Here is a 17,349-nt window from a genome sequence, read left to right on the forward strand (position 1 = left end):
TGGGCTGCCGTCTATGGGGTCGCACAGAGTCGGACACGACTGAAGTGACTTAGCAGCAGCAGAGCAACTGAACAACTGTAAAGCACAGGGAACTCTACTCAATACTCTATAATGACCTATATGGGAAAAGAATCTAAAAAATAGTGGGTATATGTGTACATATACCTGACTCACTTTGCCGTAAGCAGAAACTAACATAACACTGTAAATCAACTATACTTGATTTAAAATTGTCTTTAAAAATTATATGTAAGAAAAAGAAAATATACATTAAAGTGTTTAGAGGTAAAGGGATATCATATTTGGAACTTATTGTCAGCCATTTAGAAAAAAAACAAATACAGAGAGAATTCCATCATGATAAGATGATAACGAATATGGCAAAAATGTTAACATCTGGTGATATAGGTGAAAGGTACATTATGCTTGCAACTTTCCCATGTGAAATTACTTCAAAATAAAAAATTTTTAAATAAATTTAAAAAAAAGAGATGATTTCATTCAGTGATAATTGCTACAAGGAAAATAAGACCGGGTAATATCACACAGAGCAGTGGGTGGTGGGGAGGCCTGCAGACTAGTGCTTAAATAGGGAAATCAGTGAAATGAACATGTAAGCCAAGTCTTAATTACATTAGAAACCAGCCCATTTGAAGATCTGGGGACTTAGAACTCCAGGCAAGCATATGCCATATACTATTAAGGTAAAAATGCACTTCGTGCCTTCAAGATACAAAAAGACGACAATAAACATATTTAAAACTTGTAATAAAAAAAAAGGTAATACTAAAAAAATAATAAGTTCCCCTTGTTCCCTATCAGAAGCAAAAATGAGAGGAGACTAATATCCAGCGGGTATCCTGTTGTTCCAGACATTAGTTTCTCAGCATAAGTAATTTCAAAACATTGACACCAAGTAATTCTTTAAAAGTTCATCTCAAAGAAATAATGAGAAAGGCAAGGTTTATGTTGAAAGATACATTATAACAGTATTACAACTAATGTTGAAAACAAATGACCATCCCTGTAAAAATGTTGGAGGAAAATTATGGCACACCTATGGAGGAGAATACTATATAGCCATATGACATGCAGCTTATGACATAACATTGTTAGGAAAGCAACAAAAAAATTGATATCTATATGTCTCACATAAAGAAAAGTTATCCACAAAAACACTGAAGGAAGGAAATTCTCAACATTTTGCCTTAGGATGATGGGAGTATGTTTTTTTTTTTTTCTGTTAAGTTACATTTTTCTAAATTTTTTACAATGAGCATATGTTACATTGATATTTAAAGAAAAAAACTACTTGCAAACTAAAAAAAAATCATATCAAAACTACTTAAAATTTTTTCAAACTATGTTTTTTATCCAAATTCATAGCTACAATCCAAACCCATGCATTGCAATTTCAAAGTTCCTCTACCATTTCATAAACTAATGATCCCAATTTTTTGGACTGAATTTAAGAATGGAGGTTCAAGAGTGATGGAACTTTTGACATGTAGATGTTTAGGTAGGAGGGACTAGGCCATAAAGGAGAAACTTTCTTCCAACTAGAAAAAACATACAGGTTATTTCGGTGGTTTGGCCTTTTAGAATTCACCCTTAGGTTTTCTGAAAGCTTCTCTGTCCTATTCCAGGTAGACTGTCTTGATAAGTATTTCTGATATTCAATGAAAAAACAGGTAAGAACTGATAGTCACAATTCTAGGTGCCAGCTGTAAAATTCAATTACTGCTCGATTGATGATGAAACACATTTAGAAGTTTGATATGAATAAATCATTTCTTGCTTTCTCTGAGACAATATAAATGTATACATAACTGGAAAAAATTTCCCCAAAAATAGTTAGGGAGGGCTTGGAAGCCTGCCTGCTGAAATGGTGTAGTAATATAGACAGAATAGAGATTTTGGAATTGAAACAAATCCAGTCTTCACTATTTTCTAGCTAAATGCCTTAATTAAACTTGTCAACACCTCTGAACTGCTGCTTTTTCTTTGAAAAATGGAGATACCACACCTGTTACTGTAAGAGTTAGAGCTAATGTATCCAAGTGCTTGGTGGTGGTGAAGTTCCTAAGTGGTGTCCAACTCTTGTGACCCCATGGACTGTAGCCCACTGGGCTCCTCTGTCCATGGAGTTTCCCAGGCAAGAATACTGGAGTGGATTGCCATTTCGTTCTCCAGGGATCTTCCCTACCCAAAGATCGAACCTCTGTCTCCTGCAGGGGCAGGCAGTCTTCTGCACTGCAGGCGAATTCTTTACCAATGAGCCACCAGGGAAGCCCCATCGTGTAAATGCTTAGCAACCACCTATATCAAAGCAAGTAATTAAACAATGGGTGCCAAACCAAACCCAAAGACAAAACTAGCCTGCATTTCCACCATTTGTTCCAGCCCTGAGCATATGTTTCTTATTTTAATTCTACACCAAGTGTTTCTCAAGTTTGGCACTCTTGAAACTTGGGGCTGGATAATTCAGTGTGCAGTAACAACACTGGCTACAACCTGTGTGTATGCTCAGTTGTGTCCAACTCTTTGTGACCCCATGGACTGCAGCCTGCCAGACTCCTCTGCCCATGGAATTCTCCAGGCAAGAATACTGGAGTGGGTTGCTGTTTCCTTCTCCAGAGGATCTTCCTGACCCAGGGACAGAACCTACCTCTTTTGTGTCTCCTGAATAAGCAGGCAGATTCTTTACCACCTGGGAAGCACCAACCTACTAGAGATCAATTCCACCATCTAAGCTGTAAAAATCAAAACTGTCTCCCGACATAGATGTATGCTCCCTGGGGCACAAAACTACTCCTAGTTAAGAACCACTCATCTACACAGACAGTTAAAATAGAGAAACAATATTTAATAGGGCAGATCAAAACAAGCAACTTCATTTTCCTAGACTGCTGAAAGTCAGTGATGAGAGAAAAAGGGGAATATTTCATATGAAGAACTTATTTGGTTCATGAAATGTCTCTACTGTCAGAGTTTGTGCTCATTTAAACAGGTAGAACAAGTTAACTCATCTAAGCCTTAGTTTCCTCATATGACTGTTACATGGATTAAATGCATAAGTGAAGTGGTGTCTGGTACACAGTAAGCACTCAATAAATATTGGTTGTTCTTGTTACAATCTAGGTACTCCTTCCAATCCTAGGTTTCCAGGTCCCACTTACCAATTTTTGTCCCCAATTCCTCACTCTATACATATTTATATTTGTTTCTACTCCAAACCTTAACTCCAAGAGTTAAGTGGTCCTAACTCTTCTTGAGGCTAGGAGGTATAAGAAAAGCATCTGGGCTGACAAGAGGAGAGTCTGGCTATAATTTTGAAAAAAATCTTCCCTGACTGTGGCCGACTACCAGTGACACAGGATACATGTATGTGAATTAAGAGTCAGGAAGCATGCTATTTATGCAGAGAAAAGTGAGTAAAATTAATCAGAGCAAAGAAAGGAACACTGCCTTGATTTCCCTTAGGGCACAACTACTGCTGTAATCCATATATTAGTTCACTGTGAAAAAAGATGAACAGAATTCCTAAACTACTTGAATATACTCCATTTGAGACATTTTCTTTAAGTTCAGAGCACTTTTTATGTTAAAAGCAGACATTTTTAAAAATAATTTTACTAAAGACAAAGAATTTATAAATGACCATCTATTATGGTAAGCTACTTAGATGAATCAAGTACTTTTTGAAAAGCCAACCATCAGGCATGAATCAGAAGTCCCAGAAAAGAAAAATGACTAAAAGCCTTCAAAACTGAGTTGAAGGAAAAAAGTCATTACTATATGAAAGAAAGATTGATGACTTTCTATGCAGAAATGAATACAAATTTTAATACAGCTCACCTGTAGTTTCTGAGTCAAAGAGTCCCTCTGTTCTTGTAGTTCTCTGGCATTATCAATTTCTTGTTTTAATCTTTCTATTTCCTGGAAAAAGTAGTGAAATATTTTTAACAACATTATTGTAACTATATCAAGGAAAGAGAAGGCCTTATTTTTCCCCGAAATTACTGTCCCAGTCCTTAGAAAAAGGGTGTTTAAAAAATTTCCATTATACTGAATGCAAGGGGTAAATTCATCTTAATGGATATGCTGTCTAGCACAGAATAATCTGAAGCAAGTCAACACGGTGGCTTTGGTACAGCACTGCTTAGAAACAGCAATCTGAACATTTTAAGATTGCTTCAAGCTTTGTGGATATAACTCTTTTCTGAGGTATTAAATCTTTTGACTGGAAACTAGAAAAAGCAACAGCTTGTAAAATTCATTTAACTTCTAATGGTTTTCTGTTGATTGTATGAATGCAACTCTCATACAGAAGAAAAGAGGCAGTATCTCAGTCTGACTGCCTCACCATAGTTCATAACAACAGACACAGCGATGGGGAAAATGAGAACAAGCTTAGCATCACTCAGAAAAATTTCATCCTAAAAACACCCCACAACCTCACTGCATGAAATACCCTTAAATCAGAGACAGACCCCAATACTGTCCACATATTTTCGTGAGATTGCAGATGAGTGAGAAGTAGCCAGTTACCTCTTCCTTCACCTTCAGGGTCTCCTCCAGCTCTTGTATTGTCTGATTTAATTCTGTCTTATGGGTATGCACGGCATTGGCTTGGCTACTAACACATTCAAGCTCAGTCACCTAAAACCAAATAAGAACATAAACCAAATTGTGACAATTTCACAGGATTCCTTGCTGAAGACATACAGGAAGTCCTTCATAGGTGTATAACGAATTTTGAATCAATATATGAAAATTAACTTGGAGAAATATTAAGACAGGGTAGAATGAGCAGAATTGATCCTTTAAAAATATCAATTTAGGACTTAGGAAAAAGACCAAAGAAGATAGCTAGACTTGGTCATGAAAAGGTTAGGAAAACTTAAATTAAGTGATTAATGACAGTAGAAAACCCCTATAATAAAAGTCTTATTTAAAAACGTTTTCTGAAAACAAATTCAAAACCAGCCATCTGCCCTCCATCTGTAGCCTTTAAATTAAATATGGGTTCTGAAAACTGGCCTTGCCGAAGTGAGAAAATATTCAAATACACTTCTGAAATGTAAAGGGATCTGGAAGAAAAGATATGCTTAAAATACAACTTAAATCACTTGATACTAGACTATCTTCACATCAGTAGGGTCTCTTACAGCAAAGGAGAAGAGTTCTCTATCCAGTACAAATTTACTGAGGGCCCAGACAGCAACTTAACTTCTTTTAATGGGCACTTGCTATTTTTTTAAAGAACAGAGAAGGGCACTGTCTCTAAAGCTATGCCATCCAAAATCAGTCAAAACAGACAGAAGTCAACATAAAAACACACACCTTATCAAAATCCTCTACATGTCAGGGGCTCATACATTTTGATTGGTTAGCATACACTAAATTGTAGACTATTAAGGAAACAGCAAATCTCTCTCCCTTGCATTTTCCAAATGGTGGATCAACACCACATTCTGTCACTCTCTCATAGCATTTTCTTGGTTTCTATTCATGCTCTAATAGCCTTGCACAGACCCCTGTTATACAGGTGGAAGCAAAACCAATGGCCTGCCCCTGCACCTAATTATATCCTTTGTCTATTTTTATGTCTTCTGAAAACTGCTAACACCCATCTTTCACTGTGTGACTGCCCCACTAAAAGCCTCTCAACGGCTCCTCTTTCTCACAGCATCAAATCTAACCTCTCAGTCCCCCAAAAGCTAGCTGCAAACCATGTAAATATCTCATTGCTCAAGACACCTAGTACGTATGAACATTCAACAAACCATGCTAATACCCATCTTGTTGATTTAACTAGAATGTCTTCTCTTACCTTTGAAAACCATTCAGAACTAACCAACCCCCCAATACTGAGCTTAGAATGCCTTTCTCTAGAAAGCCATTTCTATCTCCTCAGTGCTCAGGATTTCCTGTCTTCTGGTCCACAACACTGAACATCTGTTCAAAAATCTTGGGAATTTTCCCCTATTGTCTAATATTTTTTACTGGATTAACTTTCACTCAGTAACAAAACCATGGGCAAAATGTAAACATCAACTATTAGAAGGCCCTGGTGAGTGACCAAATTGGGCAAAAGACCGAAAGGAAGCACCATACTGAGACACACATTTACACGTCTTTTTGCCTGAAGGCGCTGTGCAGTTCGGCCACACTGCCTGACTAGAATGCAAGCAAAAATCTGAGCTCTTATTTTTCCAAAGAAGTCTGAGGAGTTGGGGATGCCTCAGAACAACTGAAGCAAATTGAAATTCAGGGAACTGTATGAAAAAAAGACCTCTTAAAAAGCATACAGACATCCCTCCAATCTTTGGCTGATTTCTGAAGTAAACGTGTAAAAGTAGGAATCACAGGGGTTCGGGCGTGTTGGGAGAAATGCTGGAAGAATGAAAAAGCATTAAGGTGTGGTAGTGCTCACCACTAAGAAGACACTTTGAGGTTAGCGTCAACACCAAATTAGGTTTCTTAGTAAGCACTTCAAGCTTCCCACTGAAACCCCAGGAGGATTACGGCTTAGAAATAAAGATTTCCAAGGACTCAAAAAATCCCCTTGAATTAAGAACAAAATGGAAATAAACCAAATGCTAAAGCAGAAGTTTACACCTTCAAAACTTCAAAGTACAGCCAGCCCTCTATACTCATGGTGGATGGGGAACCTATGGATACATAGGGATGACTGTGTTATGCCACTCGACATAAGGAACTTGAGCATTCCTGGATTTTACTTCCTGTGAGGTGGGGCAGGGGGTGGGGCACTAGAACCAGTCCCCATCAGATACTAAGGGATGGCGACACGCTTGCTCAGTAATTTCACTGCTTGCTCAAACAAAAATGAACACTGAACACTCAGAGGCAGATAACAGAATCTACGGGCTCTATAACATCATCTCATTTACCATGATGCTCGGGGCTGGTGCACTAGGACAACCCAGAGGGATGGTACGGGGAGGAAGGTGAGGGGGGTTCAGGATGGGGAACACGTGTATACCTGCGGTGGGTTCATGTTGATGTATGGCAAAACCAACACAATACTGTAAAATAATTAACCTCCAATTAAAATAAATAAGTTTATATTTTTAAAAAATGACTAGACATATGAAGAAATAGGAAAACACAACCTGTAGTAAAGCTAAAAATCTCTCTATCTATACACATACATATATACAAAAGCTGGGAGAATTTGTTGCCAGTGCACTTGAAGTACAAAAAAATCCAAAAGAAGGTTACTCAGAATGAAGAGGAATGATACCTGATGGAAATTCAGATCTATAGGAAGGAAAGAAGAGCACTGGAAATTATGTGAGTAAATAAAAATACTTTGTTTCGTAAATCCTTTAAAATTCAATTGAGTACTTAAAGCAAAAAACTCTCAGGGTCAGGGAATACATAAAAAGGATAGTTCCCCAATGAATGTTTTTTTTTGATTATAAGTCAATTATCCTAAGTTGTGTTTTTTTAAATTGTGGTTAAAACACACACACAAAGAAAAACACAGTAAAAATTTATCCTCTAAACCATTTTTAAACATACAGGTCGGTGGTATTTGGAGACAGAGGTTCAGTCCCTGGGTCGGGAAGATCCGCTGGAGAAAGAAATGGCACCCCACTCCAGTACTCTTGCCTGGAAAATCCCATGGATGGAGGAGCCTGGTAGGCTGCAGTCCATGGGGTCGCAAAGAGTTGGACATGACTGAGCGACTTCACCTTCACTTTGGTGGCACTAAGTATATTCACACTGCTGTGAAATAGATCTCCAGAGCTTTTCATCTTGCAAGACGGGACACTATCCTCATTAAACAACAACTTCCCTCTTCCCCTCATGAATTAAGTTTAAACTTAGGATAGAAAGGTATTTACTCAGGTTCTTACTCTCCCTCCTGTCTCTATTTATAAACTTCAATCTTACCTCCCCTGTCATCCTGGTCTTATTATACTCCTCAAAGTCTGCTCTGATACTAAGCCCATTTCCTAATGTCTAGGAAGGAGTTCACTTCTTTAAAATCATTTTTAAAAACAGAAACTAGTGTCATTGGCTTCCTGTTGGGTGAATGTATATACTCTGGATTAAAAAATTCTTTATAAGAAATTCTTTGGTCTCTTGATACTAATTTTTCTTTTACTGCCCCATATTTGTATTATTGCCCCATATTTCTAATTAAAGTTATTATCTTTAACTTTTATAAAGACTTTTCTACCTGTATTTTTCAAATTGTTCTTTAAGAAATAAAGTAAAATACTAAAAGCATTATAATTGCTTCAGTGTAATTACATGTCAGTTCTGTATCTCAATTTTCTCAGGAATTGTACAGAGTCTATATTATTGTTCCTATTTTACAGATAAGAATACTGAGCAGAAAGAGGGGAATAAGTCACCAAAGGTCAGACAGCTAACAAGTGACACAACAGGAATGTGAAATTGGGTGTTTGGACTCCAAAGCTGTCCAAATTCCTTCATTCTCAGGAAACTGCAGAAAATTGTTTGCTTAAGCAATAAACCCACGTATAATCCAACCCATACATATGTTTTGATAACCAACAAAACTCTCCAGAAGAGGCCCCTGTGCTGAATCCGCACGTAAAGTAAGAAAGCCTGCTGGCCTTACGGATAGCGGCCCTGCACCTACCCGCTTGTGCAGCCGCTCTGCCTCCTCCTGATATGCGGCAAGCTGCTGCTTCCATTGTTTCACATTGGCAGTAGACTCCAGCAGGGCTGCAGTGAGTTTGGCGTTGTTTCCTTTGAGGGTGGCCAGTTCAGCCTCCCAGTGTTTGCTGATTGCTGAACTAAAGTAAAAGAAGAAAATTCCTCCCATTACACTGATTGTTGTTACTTTAAAGAGACAGCAGTACTCAGTCCTAAGATTTGGTTTATAATTAAAAAATGTTTTAAAGACTACCCACAAAGAATAAAAACACAAATATTTCATTTAAATGCTCCTAGTGAATAAAACCTATCAAATAAATAAATATAAGTATTTATTTTGAAATTGATTTATTTATTTAATAAATAAATCAAGTGGATTTATTTTATCTTATTCAGAGTTTTTAAATGCCCCCAATATAAAAATCTGCTGCAGTAAACTGAACTTGGTACTAACAACTCTGATAGAATTCCAGTGTCACTTATAGAACAAAACTAAACCAATCCCTTTTTCCTGATTTTATGTTCTACTTGTTAAGTTACCCAGAGTTAAGCATCTCAACAAAGACAATTTTCTATTACAAACACAATTCTGTTAAGTGAGAAGGTCCCTCTCAATAATTCCTTTCTTAACTTTCCAATGAAGAAAGAATTACCTAATTTCAAAGAAAAAAAGGTGGTTTCTCTTTCTCCTTATTGAACAACTTCCTCCTATTAGTGAAATTCTACTAACCTCATCCCATTAACTAACGAGTAATGATAATAGCTTTCTTTAATCAGAATTTTAGCTTTTGAGAAGTTATTTGCATCACAGAGCAAATGTTTCGGTGGATTGATATTTTATAGTAATCTTAATATATGTAGTATAAAAGAAAGCATCGTTTCAATCATCAATATTTCTAAAGCTCATCACCAGTAAGAATACATATCAGTAGATCATTTCTGTGTCATTCTTTCCAAAAATGCATAACCATCATTCCAATTTTGAAAAAACATATCAACCCAAACTGAGGAACATTCTACAAAAAAACTGATTGGCGCATTTCGAAAGTGTCAAGAAAAGGTAAGTCTGAGAAACAGAATGGAGGAGACTTAGAAGAGATAATCAAATACAATGTGGGATCCAGATGGGTTCCTAGAACATAAAAGGGACATTGGTGAAAACCAAGATCTGTAGTTTAGTTAGTAATATTGTATCAATGTTAATTTCTTGGTTTTGAAAATTATATTATGGTTATGTAAAATGCTAACATGAAGGTAAGCTGGGTGAGGGTATATGGAAATTCTTTGTGCAGTTTTTGCAATTTTTCTGTAATTCTAAAATTAGTTTTATTTATTCATCTTTTAAAATTTTATTTATTTTTAATTGAAGGATAATTGCTTTACAGAATTTTGTTGTTTTCTGTCAAACCTCAGCATGAATCAGTGATCGGTATACATATATCCCCTCCCTTTTGAACCCCCTCCTAACTAAAATTAGTTCTAAATGAAAACTTAACATTTTTTCCGAAGTTTACAGAAAAAATTTCATCAAACATGAAAGGACAAAATCAAACAAGTTATTGATTGAACAGGGCTCCCCTGGTGGCTCAAAGAGTAAAGAATTAGCCTGCAATACAGAAGACCCGGGTTCAACCCTGGGTTGGGAAGATCCCCTGGAGAAGGAAATGGCAACCTGCTCCAGTATTCCTGCCTGGAGAATTCCATGGGCAGAGGAGCCAGGCAGGCTACAGTCCATGGGGTCACAAAGAGCCAGACACAACTGAGCTACTAACACACATTAATTCAACAACCCATTTCTATCTTTAAAGAGAAAGCACTTCCCATTTCTTCTTTTGTGGAATGATTTTTCAGATTCAGATTTTCTGATAAAGTATCCACTGATTCGTTTTCCTTAACTGAATATGGATTTTTTAAACCATCTACCAATTTTTCCACTACAGACATTAGTTTTATTTAAATAGACTTTACAATCTGACAACAAAAGTCTTATTAAACTAATTTAAACACTTGATATATGCAAGTATCAAACCTCTTAAAAATTAAAGAGCAGAGAAAATGATCCTGAATATTTCTAAAACACATATGTTGAAAACTTCTCAGTTGTAACCTAAGATTATCCTGTCTTTATGAAGGGAAAAAGAACAAAAATGGGAGTGTTTTACATTTTATTTCTCTAGGTTTTATTTTACAATCTGTAGGTAGAAAAACCCATTAAGAATGTGAAAACTCAGCCGACTTTGCAATTATTTCAATCATTATTTGTGTGATATCAGATCAGTCTCTCAACTGTTTTGATCTTCAGTTCTGTGTATGTCAAATGAAGACATTAGTTAAGATCTGTACTGTCCAAATGTTAGTCACTAGCTAGCTGCATGTGGCCATTTAAATGTAAAGTGCTCAAAACCAAATAGAGTAAAAAATTCAGCTTCTCAGTCCCCTTGGGTACATTTCGTATACTCAATAGTCACAGGAGACTAGTGGCCACCATACAGGAAAGCAAAAATACAAAACTGTTTATCATCACAGAAAGTTCTACATTTCCCACGGTTTTGTTTTTTTTTTTTTTCAATATTTTGCATTCTGGGCTGAACTGTGTCCACTCATGAATGAATATGTTGAAGTACTAACTCCCAGTATACTAACTCCCAAAATACGAGTATGGAGACAGGGTCTGAAAAGAGGTAGTTATATTAAATGGGGCAATTAGGGTGATCCTTAATCCAATATGACTGGTGTCCTTATAAAAGGAGATGAACACAAACACGCAGAGAGGAAGGTCATGTGAAGACACTGGAAGAAGCCACCTGCAAGCAGCCCCCTGCAAGTCAAGGACAGGTCTCAAGAAACAACGCCGTCAACAACTTGTTCTCAGACTCCCAGCCTATAGAAAATAAATGTCTCCTGTTTAAAACATCCTCAGTTCAGTTCAGTTCAGTCGCTCAGTCGTGCCCGACTCTTTGCGACCCCATGAATCGCAGCACGCAGGCCTCTCTGTCCATCACCAACTCCCGGGGTTAGCCTGTGGTATTTGTTAGGGCAGCCTGAGCAAACAAACTAACACTATGTATAGCTTAAACACATTATGTATCTAAAGTAATGTGATTCATAATAAACATATATTTTAGTTTTGTCTCTGGTTCCTAGCTCAATAGTTCCCCCAAACCCTTTGAATTTCCTAAGCAGGAAGAGCAATGGGAGTATCTTTTTAATGATATGTGGTCTTCTGTCCTTAGTTTCTGAAACTGATCCAGAGCCATAAAGGTGAAATGCGTCTTGTTATTTATTCATAAATAAGCCCTGTTCAGCCACAGCTGAGTTTATGTTAATGAGGTGACTTGGGGGGATGCCCTAAAGATGAGGGGACTGAATGCTAAGGGAACCAACCACGTGAAAAGAGTTGGAACTTTCAGTCTCAATCCTAGATTACTAGGGAGGGACGAGGGACCGGCAACACCAATGGCCAATGGTTTAATCCATTATGCCTGTGTAATGGAGCCTTCATAAAAACGCAGAAGGATGAGGTCTGGAGAGCTTCCAGGCTAGTGAGCCAGAATGCATCCCTGGGCCACTCTGCTGGGCCCTGAACCCCACAGTGACAGAAGTCCCAGGGATCCTTGGGTGAAGGAAGAGGCTATCTCTGTGGAAAAGCCACAAAGCACGGTCAGGACCCTTTTCCTCTATGGAAACAAAGCCTTAAGCCATGGGAGAAGGCGAGAAAATCTTGCTACCATCACCCTCCCAGTCACAGATGAAGACCTGTGGTGGCTAGGGGAAAAGTAGGAGAATAAAACCCCAAGACAGCCCGTGAAAAGGACAAAAATAGTCTGAGACCATCAGAGTTCTCCAATCTTGGGGGAAGGGGCAGGAAACTCCTGCATAAGACTAATACAAGGCTGAATTCATCTGCTACTTGTAGGGACAGGATCACTGAGAAAACCCTATCCTGATACCCTGGGATTCAGTGCCTGCCCAAGATTGAGTGGATAAGGAAAATTGAGAATCTTAACCTATCCACTACCACCAAGCTGATAGCAGCCATCTGCTGGGGGGAGGTCAAGAGACAGACCCCCTCTGAGGCAAAGGTACACAGAAAGGACCAAAAGCTGAGGGAGGAGCAGAAACAGTAAGAAAACCTTCTAGCAATCAAATCCCAACTCTATGCATGAAGAAATGCTAGAAATGTCTAAAGCCTGTGATGCACGGTGGTAACCATAGCAACAACAAATTCCAAATCCAGGTCAACCCCTGAGTAAACCAGCTTAACCTTCATACAAACAGGCTAGTAGAAGAATCAGGCCCATCTCCAGGAGGAAATACTATTTATCTTCATTGAATGCCTTGCTTCTGGCAATCAATTAAATAAAAAGATTATAAGACACACCACAAAAGCAAGGGGGAAAACCTATTGCCAAGAGAGAAAGCAATCAACAGAGTCATACCCATAGACAACGCCAATGCAGAATTTGTCAAAAAAAGGAATACTGGTGGTGAGAATGTCAACTGATACAGTCACTATGGAGAACAGTGTGGAGATTTCTTAAAAAAACAGGAATAAAATTACCATAAGACCCATCAATCTCACTACTGGGCATATATTCTGGGAAAATCACATTCTAAAAGACACATGTACCCCAATGTTCATCGCAGCACTATTTACAATAGCTAGGGGAAGCAACCTAAATGTCCATTGACAGATGGATGAACAAAGAAATTGTGGTACATATACATGGTGGACTATCACGCAGCCATAAAAAGGAACAAATCTGATTCAGTTCTAGTGAGGTGGATAAATCTAGAGCCTGTTATACACAGTGAAGTACGTGTCAGTAAGAGAAAAGTCAATATCACATATTAACGCATCTCTATGGAATCTAGGGAAACAGTCCTGGTGAACCTATCTGCAGGGCAACAGTAGAGATGCAGGCATAGAGAAGAGGCTTGTGGACACAGTGGGGAAAGGACAGGGTGGGGTGAACTGAGAGAGTAGCACTGAGACATCCACAGTACCGCAAGTAGACCAGATGGCCAGCGAGAATATGCCATGCGATGCAGGGAGCTCGATCTGGAGCTCTGTGACAGGCCAGAGGGGCGGGATGGGGCGCGAGATGGGAGGAAGGTTCAGGAAGCAGAGGACATGTGTTTACCTGCGGCTGATTCCTGTTGATGTACGGCAACAACCAAGACAACATTGTAAAGCCATTATCCTCCAATTAAAAATAAATTTTCAAAAACAAAGAATATGAAATAATTACGTTAAAGGTTTTAATGGAAAAGGAAGACACCCTATATTGTCAGATGTTGAATTTCAACAGACCTGAAAACTATAAGAGTCAAATGGAAATGCTAGAAGTAAAGAACATAATAGAGATGAGAATTCTTTTGACAAGCTCAGCAATAAACCTGACACAGATGCATAAAAGTCACTGAACTTGAATCCAGACAAATAGAAATTAGCCAAACTGAAACATGAATTGAAAAATGAATGAAAATAAACAGGGCATCTAAGACGTGGGCAATACCAAACTGTTCAACAAATGTCTAACTAGAATCCCAGGAGAAGAGAATAAAAGGCTGAAGAAATATTTGAAGAGCTAATGGCTAAGAATTTTCAAAAAATAATAAAATACAGTAAATCACAAATTCAAAAAGCTCAAAAACATGTTACACACAGAGGAACAAAAGTAACAATTATATCACAAACTAAGTAATTCAGAAGACAAAGGGTGACATTCCTGAAAGAAAATAATTCTCAACTCAGAACTTTACACACATAACTCTCTACATGAAAGCGAAATAAATAAACAGCTTTTCAGACAAACAACTGCTGAGAGAATTCATTAGCAGCAGACATATACTATAATATTAAAGAGAGTTCTTCAGATGGAAGACTACGATACAAAATCGAAACCTGGATCTCCACAAAGACAGGAAAATATCTGATAATGATTAAAATGAAGATAGTTATAATTAAAAGTCTAAGGCAACTCAAAGGAGAAAAAACAGCCTTTTAAACAAATAGGACTGAAACAACCGGATAACTACACACAAAAGGAAAAACAAAGAATCTTGGCTCATATCTCATATTCTATACAAAAATTAATCAAAATATAAACTTCTAGAAGAAATCATAGGAGAAAAATCTATGTCTCCTTCAGGTAGGCAAAGGGTTGCTTAGATACAACACCAAAAAGATGATCCATTTTAAAAAACTAAGAAAAGAGAATTGAATAAGAATTGAGACATTCTCTTTGAAAGACACGATTAAAAAATGAAAAGAGATTCTGGAATACAAGAATGGATCAACAAACAAAAATCAATATAAGATACCACGTTAGCAAGAACGAAGGAGAAAACCACGTGATCCTCTCAACTGATGTAAACAAAAAGCACTGAAAAGTTTCAACACCCTTTTGTGATTCAAAGCACTCAATAAACTTGGAATAGAAAGAAATCTGCTAACATAAAAAGGCCATATAAGTAAAGCACATAACTAATATCAGACTCAGAGGTGAAAGACTGAAGCCTTTTCCTTTAAGATCAGAAAATAAGAGAAGCATTACTACTTCACCACTTAAAATTCAATACGGTACAGAAAGTCCCAGCCAGAGGAATTAGGCAATTAATAGATAAAAGGCATCTAAATTGGAAAGGAAGAAGTGAAATTACCTCTGTTGTGGATGACATGATCTTACATGTAGATAATCCTAAAGATTTCACAAAAAAAGCTGTTAGAACTAACAAATGAGTTCAGCAAAGCTGCAGGGTATAAAGATCGGCACATGAAAATTAGTTGTGATTCCAGAGATATTGAACAATATGCAAAGGAAATTAAGAAAACAATTCCATTCACAACAGCATTAAATAGAATAACCTACCTAGGAATAAACCTAACCAAGAAAGTGAAAGACCTGTACAATGAAAATAAGTTGCTGAACGATACTAAAGACACAAATAAACAGAAAGACATAACCGTGAAGATGGATAGAAGATTTAATATTGAGAAGATGTCAATACAACACAAAGTGATCTACAAATTCAATGTAATCCCTATCAAAATCCCAACAGTGCTTTTCAGAGAAATAGAAAAATCCATCCTAAAATTCATATGGGCATCTCAAGGAATTCTGAATAGACAAAACAATCTTGAAAAATCAAGAACAAAGTTAGAGGTCTCCCATTCCCGGATTTCAAACTTATTACAAAGCTACTGTAATCAAAACAAGATAGTGCTGACATAAAGACCCACAGACCAAAGGAGCAAAGCCCAGAAATAAACCCTCACGTATGGGATCAAACGGCTTTCTCATCTATGGTTGCCACGGACAGTCAACGGGAAGACGACAATCTTTTCAACAGACAGTGCTGGGAAAACTGGATAGCCACATGGAAAAGACTGAAGCTAGTTCTGTGCTTCACATCATAGGCAAAAAATTACTAAAAACGGATCAAAGACCTAAGCATAAGAGCTAAAACTATAAAACTCTTCATAAGAAAAAATATATATGAAAAGTTTCATAACACTGTACATGATTTCTCGGATATATCATGGGCAATAAAAGAAAAGACAGATACAGCTGGACTATGGCAAAATTTAAAACTTCTGTGCATCGAAGGATACAATCAAGAGAGTGAAAAGGCAACCTACAAACTGGAAAATAAATTTGCAAAACATATATCCAGAATCTATGAAGAACTACAATTCAAGACCAAAAAACAAGTAGGCTGATCACAACACAGACAAAGGACTAGAATAAACATTTCTCCAAAGAAGATACACAAATGGCCAGTAAACAACTAAGAAGACGTTCAACCTTGCTAGTATTAGGGAAATGCAAATCAGATTCACAATGAAATACCACCTCACACCCATCAGGATGGCTACTATCAGAAAAGCAGAAAATAACAAATGTTGGTGAGAATGTGAAGCAATTGGAACCCTTCTGCACTATGGGTGGGAATGGTGAAGTTGCTATAGAAAACACCATGGCAGTCCCTCAAAAAATTTAGAATACAATAACCATATAATCTAGCAATTCCAATTATGGTAAATATCTAAAATGTATTTGTACGACAGTGTTCATAACCGTATCATTCACAATAGTCAAAAGACAGAAGCAACCCAACAATCCACTGACTCACGGATAAACAACATGTGGTATGTACTTCATACATACAGAGGAGTACTACTGAGGCTGCAAATATAAGGCAACTTTTATACATACTACAATATGGAAGAACCTTGAGGACCTCATGCTAAATGAACTTGGTCAGTCACAAAAAGACAAACACTGTATGATTTCACCTATATAAGTCTCCCATGGTGGTGGTTTACTTGCTCAGTTGTGTCTGACTCTTGCCACCCCACAGACTGTAGCCCGCCAGGCTCCTCTGTCCATGGGATTCTCTAGGCAAGAGTACTGGAGTGGGTTGCCATTTCCTTCTCCAGGGGATCTTCCCAACCCAGGAATTGAACCAGGGTCTCCTGCATTGCAGGCTGATGTTTTACTGACCCAGCTACACAGGAAACTCCACCAGGGAAGCCCTAGGCAAAACTAGTGGGACAAAAACAAAAAACAAAAAACAGATTAACTGGGTGCTAGAAACTGAGGTACCAGGGACAGGTTGACTTCAAATGAGCAGCAGAGAATTTTGGGGGGCGTCTGGACCTTTCTCCACCTTGATAGAGCT

At 37.7% G+C, this 17,349-nt stretch overlaps 1 protein-coding gene across 4 annotated transcripts in view; it reads right to left on the minus strand.

Moving 5' to 3' along the window:
• Positions 1–17,349, minus strand: part of HOMER1 (homer scaffold protein 1) — a 163,433-nt gene that overhangs the window by 20,446 nt on the left and 125,638 nt on the right. For all 4 annotated transcript variants that reach the window (XM_060418526.1, XM_060418525.1, XM_004010210.5 and 1 more), the window contains exons 6-8: positions 8,645–8,801; positions 4,552–4,662; positions 3,859–3,939 (exon numbers count right to left, since the gene is read on the minus strand). In XM_060418526.1, coding sequence (XP_060274509.1) covers positions 3,859–3,939; positions 4,552–4,662; positions 8,645–8,801 — 349 coding nt within the window. The remainder of the gene's footprint in view (positions 1–3,858; positions 3,940–4,551; positions 4,663–8,644; positions 8,802–17,349) is intronic.

The sequence above is a fragment of the Ovis aries genome, chromosome 7, assembly GCF_016772045.2.
Source record: "Ovis aries strain OAR_USU_Benz2616 breed Rambouillet chromosome 7, ARS-UI_Ramb_v3.0, whole genome shotgun sequence".
Taxonomy (NCBI): Eukaryota; Metazoa; Chordata; class Mammalia; order Artiodactyla; family Bovidae; genus Ovis; species Ovis aries.